Raw genomic sequence first — 8,609 nt, 5'->3', positions numbered from 1 at the left:
AAGCTTTACCGAAAAGCTCTGTGAGGATTTAACATTGAGTGTCCTTTCAGTTAACAGCTAAATGAGTCAACTATTGGCATGAAAATTACAGGCTTAGATACAGTAATAAAAAAAATATAATAAAAGACCATAATAAAAGTCATTTATTTAATACAGTTTTACATCATACATCATTTACAAACATAAAATACAACAGGATGTGTTCAACAGGATGGTTTTAGCAAGTAAACAATTAAACAAGTAGACAATAGATCAGTTGTGGAGTATAAAATGTATGTTTAGTTTATTATTATTATTTTTGTAAACCATGGCAAATTTAACAAAACAGGTTGATTACGGAATAACCCTTATAAATTACTTTTTAAAAATTACAATAATAATTCTTATTATTTACACGTTCTTCATAAAAGTCACTGTATAGCAGGTTAGGTTAACCTCCTGGCTGTCTAAAGTGGGCAGGAACAGATGAATGGTTTGGGTATATTGCATGGTACATCATTGAATGACAGATAACCTGAAAATAGAGAAAGCTTTGTTAAACTAATAAAACAGATCATAAAAAGAGGAAAGCATCTCTATAAGAGGAGAAGTACGAGATATAAATTAAACTCTTGGATTATTTCTGTGACGAGTGCAACACATTTTTGATTTTTGTTGTTGTTCAGCAGCCACACTTACTCAGTATTTCTACACAATTCTCCATCCCACCAGCATTATTGGGCTCTCCAAAAGCCCAGTTATTATAGCTCCACTGCGCTCCATCCGACCATTTGAAATTCGTCTGTCAAAACAGGAAAGTGACTTACTAGTGGGACAGATATGTAGGAGAAAATATCAAATCATGTGAAAAAGTGAAACGCTGCATAGCAAATGAACATACACCAATCGTTCTCCGTCCTCCAAGCCATGCTCGAGTGCGACCGCCATACCGGTCCATTAGTTTTCCCATTCCTTCACGAATGTGGCTGCTTGTCACGGAGGCCAGGTGGCCTTTAGGGCAGGTGTTTTGACATTGTAACTAAGGAGATTATAAGTGGAAATAAAAAACAGAAATCAAGTTCTATAATTATATATTTCATAATAATTTCTATATAAAATAATCTATCTATCTTGTAATTTAATATAGATGTTTTATTTGTATCGAACTAACTCATTAACCAGGATATGTTTCATCTGGACCTACATGAAATCAAGCCACAAATGTTACTTTGTACTAAAGGTTCTTTTGATTTACGTTTCATTTGGCTGCCGGAACCATATTACACTAAATAATGTGAATCAAATGACATGAATTCATTATTACCTCAGCAGTATTGGCATCAAGGGTTCTTCTGAAGAACTGGTAACATTTGCCCTGTAGGACAACTCCTCTACAAGTCCACCTCCCTGTGGACATATCACCACATTACAATCATCATTCCATTTAGCCTCCAATTTTACACTACACTTTGTATCAGCTTAGTAAATGCAGCTGTCAACAGTGACTGTGAACACAAAAAGCATTTGGGCAAGTATGTTATTATCAGACCTGTTAAAATCATCTGAGATGGCTTACCGGTTTTTAATGCCATTCTTCGTTCCCTCCCTGGTTCCATTACTTCTTCTGGATCTTCAACCACAATATAGTCACCCTCAAGTGTAGGCTCCTCTAATAAATTTTCTTCTTTTTCAGATTCCACCACCATCTCATCTACAGACTCCATCTCTACTACAGGTTCCTCCACAGGTTGGTTGTTTGTGTTCATCTCAATGGCATCTATTTCCAGTTCAGGTTCTAGTTCTGTCTCTGGTGTCTCTTCAGTCAGATAATCTGCCTCTAGCACAGGTTCCTCCACAGGTTCCTCCACAGGTTCCTCCACAGGTTGGTTGTTTGTGTTTATCTCAATGGCATCTATTTCCAGTTCAGGTTCTAGTTCTGTCTCTGGTGTCTCTTCAGTCAGATAATCTGCCTCTAGCACAGGTTCCTCCACAGGTACGTTGTTTGTGTTCATCTCAATGGCATCTATTTCCGGCTCAGGCTCTAGTTCTGTCTCTGGTGTCTGAAAATCTGCCTCTAGCACAGGTTCCTCCGCAGGTACGTTGTTTCTGTTCACCTGAATGTCATCTATTTCTGGCTCAGGCTCTAGTTCTGTCTCTGGTGTTTCTTCAGTCAGATAATCTGCCTCTAGCACAGGATCCTCCACAGGTACGTTGTTTCCGTTCATCTCAATGGCAACTATTTCCGGCTCAGGCTCTAGTTCTGTCTCTGGTGTTTCTTCAGTCAGATTATCTGCCTCTAGCACAGGTTCCTCCACAGGTATTTCCAGCTCAGGCTCTAGTTCTGTCTCTGGTGTCTCTGGTGTCAGATTATCTGCCTCTAGCACAGGTTCCTCCACAGGTTCCTCCACAGGTTCGTCCACAGGTTCCTCCACAGGTTCGTTGTTTGTGTTCATCTCAATGGCATCTATTTCCAGTTCAGGTTCTAGTTCTGTCTCTGGTGTCTCTTCAGTCAGATAATCTGCCTCTAGCACAGGTTCCTCCACAGGTACGTTGTTTGTGTTCATCTCAATGGCATCTATTTCCAGCTCAGGCTCTAGTTCTGTCTCTGGTGTCTGAAAATCTGCCTCTAGCACAGGTTCCTCCGCAGGTACGTTGTTTCTGTTCATCTGAATGGCATCTATTTCTGGCTCAGGCTCTAGTTCTGTCTCTGGTGTTTCTTCAGTCAGATAATCTGCCTCTAGCACAGGATCCTCCACAGGTACGTTGTTTCCGTTCATCTCAATGGCAACTATTTCCGGCTCAGGCTCTAGTTCTGTCTCTGGTGTTTCTTCAGTCAGATTATCTGCCTCTAGCACAGGTTCTTCCACAGGTATTTCCAGCTCAGGCTCTAGTTCTGTCTCTGGTGTCTCTGGTGTCAGATTATCTGCCTCTAGCACAGGTTCCTCCGGAGGTACGTTTCTGTTCATCTGACTGGCATCTATTTCCAGCTCAGGCTCTAGTTCTGTCTCTGGTGTCTGATTATCTGCCTCTAGCACAGGTTCCTCCGCAGGTACGTTGTCTCTGTTCATCTGACTGGCATCTATTTCCAGCTCAGTCTCTAGTTCTGTCTCTGGTGTCTGATTATCTGCCTCTAGCACAAGTTCCTCCGCAGGTACGTTTCTGTTCATCTGACTGGCATCTATTTCCAGCTCAGGCTCTAGTTCTGTCTCTGGTGTCTGATTATCTGCCTCTAGCACAGGTTCCTCCGCAGGTACGTTGTCTCTGTTCATCTGACTGGCATCTATTTCCAGCTCAGTCTCTAGTTCTGTCTCTGGTGTCTGATTATCTGCCTCTAGCACAGGTTCCTCCGCAGGTACGTTTCTGTTCATCTGACTGGCATCTATTTCCAGCTCAGGCTCTAGTTCTGTCTCTGGTGTCTGACTATCTGCCTCTAGCACAGGTTCCTCCGCAGGTACGTTGTCTCTTTTCATCTGACTGGCATCTATTTCCAGCTCAGGCTCCAGTTCTGTCTCTGGTGTCTCTGGTGTCAGATTATCTGCCTCTGGCACAGGTTCCTGCACAGGTACGTTGTTTCCGTTCATCTGAATGGCAACTATTTCCGGCTCAGGCTCTAGTTCTGTCTCTGGTGTCAGATTATCTGCCTTTAGCACAGGTTCCTCCACCATCACTGATGTCTTTTCACTTACTCTGTGTTCCTCTGTTGTCTCTGGCTCCAGCAACACTGAATCAGGCTCCACCACATCTGCAACAGGTTCATCCTGCATCAGAGGACCTTGTTCTTCTTCTGTGTTCTGTACTATTGGTTCTTTTTTAACCACTGGTAAAACATCCACCTTCACCACATCATCAAAAGGCTGATCTCTAAATGGCAGCTTGTCCTCCTGAAATGGTGGACTGGCAGAAGCTAGAGAGTTGTGATCAGAAAATAATAATGTTAATCAATCTAGCAATTAAATATAATTATTCACCACTTTTAAGATTTATTTAACATTTAGCTTGTTAGATATTCTAAGCTTTCGCCAATAATGACTACTTTTTTTTTTTTTTTTTTTTTTTTTTGGTGAAGATGCGTAATTATAAATAAACAGTATTTTTAGATTTCAAAGTTAGTACACCTTCCAAGTTCTGAGAAAAAGTTTATATATGGGTGCACTATGGCACCAATCCACTGCCAAAAGAGCAACATTTTAAATAAATAAATTAAATAAAATTAAACACTGATCAGTGTTTACAGAATGCTGCACTAAATGGCCAAGAGTAAAGACAAGCTGTTAATTATTAAACTAAAACAGTTAATATTAACGATATGTTTGAATGATAGTGTAACTAGAGCACAGATCATACCTGTTAAGGTGAGAACCAGCAAAAGTAATTTTTTCATCTTGCCAAAAACCTCCAAAGAGTTGCTTTCTGTAAAAAAGATGATTTAATATTCAACCAATATAATCCAATCAATTAGTTTAGTTTTCACTTAATGAAGTTTTTAATCGCAGGACTAGAATTCATAAAATTATTAGGGCTATTCATTTCATAGGAATGTAGGCTACACTGAGAGAAAAAGTTATTTAAATGAACTGATTTAATTAAAGGTACACTGTATAACTTTTTGCCCTCTAGCTGTGAAAAAACAAAACTGAAAATTCTGAAAAACTGAATTTTGTTCGTGCTTCAGCTCTGCGTGACTGTGCGGATGAATATGTTCTTTCTCATAACTAATGCTGCCTTAATGTGCTATCGGAAATTTGATAATTCCCACTTCTGAAGTCGTGATTACGATCTCATCGCATTCAAGTTTCGAAACGGAAGGGCGTTCATGTGCAATTTTTACCTAGGAAACTTGTATTTACGATCATTCGAGAGCACGTGAAGGCTGCATAAAGAGAGAGGGAGATTGACTACTCATAAATCATTCACTAATAGGCTAAGATATAACCAGTTTAGATGGAAAGGATCCAGCACAGCTCTACAACAACCTATAATGAAATGACCCATCACAGATAATTCTTCACAATAAACTCTGTTAGAGAGCTAGCCTACATATGGCAATTTATCTATTCAATAAAATACCTTACTCACCCGTTGAGTAATAAAAATGTTATCTCCTTACAACATTTAAAAATCCTCAGTTATTGCCATCTCTGTTGATTCTTGTTTTATTATGAGCTCTGTCACGTTTTATTTTTGCCAGGACACTGTCCTCTGTTTGCGTTTTTTTTTTTTTTTTAAATGTTGCTGTTAGAGCATAAACAGCGTCTGCAAAGTTACGACATTCAAAGTTCAGTGCAAAGGGAGATATTTTCTTTTAAAGAATTCTGTTTAAGAACTACAACAAACGGCTGGTAGGGACTACAACAAGCTTTTTCCCGGGTTGGTGACATCACTAACCCTAAAATTTATATAAACCCTGCCCTCAAAAACACGCAACAAAGCGGTGAGGCCATGTTATTGCAATACAGTACGTAACAAATGCAATAGCATGTCAAAAGCAAGATGACAACATGACAAATTTTAACTGTAATTAAACTAAACTATACCTGTTCTATCTTCATGCAGCATATATTCCCTGGCTCTGTAAGCATCTTACAACAGTTCCCACATAAGCGATTTATAGATTATCATGACAGAATATGCAATCAATAACTTTAAAATAGTTTATCCCAAATCAGCTTCATAAATTAAGCAACTAACCATTCAGAAACGTCCTGTTGCATTCTACATGTTGTCACTTCTTCTTGAGTCTCTCCATCATTGTCCGATTCCGGTTTGAACATAAAAGGTTGAACAGTTTCTGACATTTTCAGTGAGTCTGAGGTAATCTGCTGCTAACAGGAGCTCTTGAAATTCCACCCTCTTCTTGGGAGCAGCAAATTTAACATGCTATAAAAAATTATCTGTGGGGTTTTGAGCTAAAACTTCGCATATGCACTCTGGGGACATCAGAGACTTATTTTACATCTTGTAAAAGTGGCATTATATGACCCCTTTAACGTGCTCCATGTCAACCTTTCTCGCTTGTTGTGACAACTAACCTATCACCCCAACACCATACATGCGTCAAAGTTGCCGGAGCAACTTTTTTCCATTTACAGATATGACGAGATACCTAATTTCCCGCGAAAACCATCCTGCTTTAGGTCTAAAATATTAACACTTATAATAGGCTTACCACAATAAATCAATATAAGAAAAAAAAAAAACGTTTTGGAAGAAGGATCGATGATATTGACTGATTATTTAAATTTTGTTAATTTTTAACAAAACGTTACATAGTGTACCTTTAAGTAAACATCACTTAAAGGTGCAATATGTAATATTTTCTGTCCGCTAGAGGCCTATTCAAAACAAAGGCGTAGCTTGATGACGCAAAGTTTGAGCGCGGAATCTTGGGACATGTGGTCTTCACCTCAACGGCTGGTGGAAAAGAATTGGGATAGGACTTGGCAAGAAATCATGTTCATGGATGCGATTATTAATGTCACTGTAGTATGAAGCAGAGCAGGACCGAGTGTTGTGGGAGCTGAACAAGGCCGCTGGAGCGACTGCGCAACACACACCACGAGCAGCGGAACTTTTATTATGCCGCAGTTGCCGGCGCTGCTTCCGCTTTTCCGGTCATGAGTATGAGGTAACGCAGCTCTGTTTATCATATTGGATACATTTGAGAGTGTTGAAAATGACATTATAACGTTACTCTGAGCGTTCGCTCGGTGGCTGCTGTGAGACACTTGTTTGAGACACACTGTAGTAAGATAGATCGATTTTAGAATATCATATTAAATGCTGGATGGCTTGTGTTGATAAATGCAATTCATTTTAAAACGTATTGTATGATGGAGAAAATGCTGTATTACTGTTACTAAAAATAAAGCTGCATCTGATTATGCTATGTTAGCTACTTGACAAAATAGTGTTTTTCTCTGAGGCATGGTAAAGCATGGTACTCGCAAAAAATCAAGAAAATTAGATTTAAACAATAAGACTAACGTTAAACGTGTTGAGCTATATAACAATAATTAGTATTCTGTCTATAAATATATCAAAACAGTTGTTCCCTTGCCTATTAAAACATGTAAATATTAAAGCGTCTTTGGTGTTTCCATGGTTTCTACAAAATAAAACCAGAAACCGAGGGTAACGCGGGTATGACGCAATTGACAGGCGACTCCTCACACGTCCCGGAGCCTTGGTTAAAATTGCAATTTTCTTACGATTTACAAATAGTTGCAAACATTTAGGATATTGTAAGTACTCAAGTGAACAAAATATATAACACTGGCCTAGTAGTTTTTGGATATTTTACTGTAAAATTCTTACATATTGCACCTTTAATCAACCAAAATACATAAGTTACACCGACCACATTTAAGGTTAGATCAGGATAAAATTACAGATTAACACCCTTTATTTGAAACAAAATCAATCAATTATTTTCAAACAAAAGAAAGAAAGAAAGAAAGAAAGTTATTCTTCAGAAATGTACAGTAGGTGGTTATTCTCACCGGTGTTGGTTTTGCTGGTCTGTATTGACTCTTTACCTGTGTTTCTCTCAGTGCTTTAAGATCAGATCAGTGGTTCTTATGAAAGACATTTACAACCCTTTTATTGCTTTTGTCTTGTCACGTGTATGAGTGTACAATAACTATCTCCATGACATGCTTTAACATGTATTATGTTTTTCTAGATAACATCTCATTATATTTCCTTATTGTTTGTTTTTCTAAGTTTTACTTTGAAGTTCAGAGTACCAGATCACTTCAGTATGAAATAAAGTTTATGCAGAGATTGGATGCTTTTCTTTTTTTCTTTCTTTCTTGCTTTCTTGCTTTCTTTGCTTTAAATTTATTAGACCTAGTGTGAGAAAAAATCTTTTTATTCCCACACTAACAAGTGTTGGGCACATGTGTGTGTGTGGATACCATGCTCATGTGTGGATTCGACAACAGCACAACAACTGATATGTGGACAGGTGTTGAAAGGGTATATCAAAATGCCATGTCATACTGAGGAAAGGAATACTGTGGATAAAGCAGCTGTCAAAAGTTTCATATAAGCCTCACAGTGAGTGTGAGGTCTCAAAAGCAACATGCATGAACAATGCATCTCTGTTCATGAAACCTAAACCCAATGAAGAGCAGTGCAAAACAGCTACATATTATCTCTCTCATGTTATCTTTATTGCACACGTCTGGATTCTTCAGATTTATGACAGACAAATCAACTGTACTAAGCCAGACATTTCCCTGAAAGGGAAGCTCATAAAACATAAAGCTAAACTGCAGGACTTCAGCACTTTTTACAATGAAATTGCATTGTTTACCATCCGTCCCCAAATGTTTACCTGCATCTTAAGGACTTGATCTGACCCTTAGAGTTTGCTTTATTTTTTGTAACCCAATAGATATTTAAGTTGGTTCAGTCATATTATTTTATACTTTGGACTTGAACAAAAACAATTAATTTTTAGGTTCTAAATTTAATATATATTTTTATAGACAAATAATTTTTTTTAGTGCACAGCACAAAACTTGACATTGTTGTCATAACTAAAAATAAAGTAAATAAAATTATAGAAATATGTGGGGAAGCTAAATTGTTTTAATTTATTGTGTTTTACAGAAGTAACAATATCT

At 38.1% G+C, this 8,609-nt stretch overlaps 1 protein-coding gene across 1 annotated transcript; it reads right to left on the bottom strand.

Annotated features, from left to right (window-relative positions):
* Nucleotides 1-128: 128 nt before the first annotated feature.
* On the bottom strand, nucleotides 129-7,567 carry si:ch211-160b11.4 (cytadherence high molecular weight protein 1). The gene is made up of 7 exons (XM_051906549.1): nucleotides 7,479-7,567; nucleotides 4,324-4,389; nucleotides 1,556-3,883; nucleotides 1,304-1,386; nucleotides 881-1,018; nucleotides 679-781; nucleotides 129-514 (listed from the first exon to the last, which is right to left on the bottom strand). Exons 2-7 carry the CDS (start codon nucleotides 4,358-4,360, stop codon nucleotides 447-449), a joined length of 2,757 nt encoding a protein of 918 aa, XP_051762509.1. The 5' UTR covers nucleotides 4,361-4,389; nucleotides 7,479-7,567; the 3' UTR covers nucleotides 129-446.
* Nucleotides 7,568-8,609: the final 1,042 nt, after the last annotated feature.

The sequence above is a fragment of the Ctenopharyngodon idella genome, chromosome 9, assembly GCF_019924925.1.
Source record: "Ctenopharyngodon idella isolate HZGC_01 chromosome 9, HZGC01, whole genome shotgun sequence".
NCBI classification, from domain to species: Eukaryota; Metazoa; Chordata; class Actinopteri; order Cypriniformes; family Xenocyprididae; genus Ctenopharyngodon; species Ctenopharyngodon idella.
Note: the sequence above shows the minus strand (reverse complement) of the source record. Positions and strands in the feature narration are given on the sequence as shown.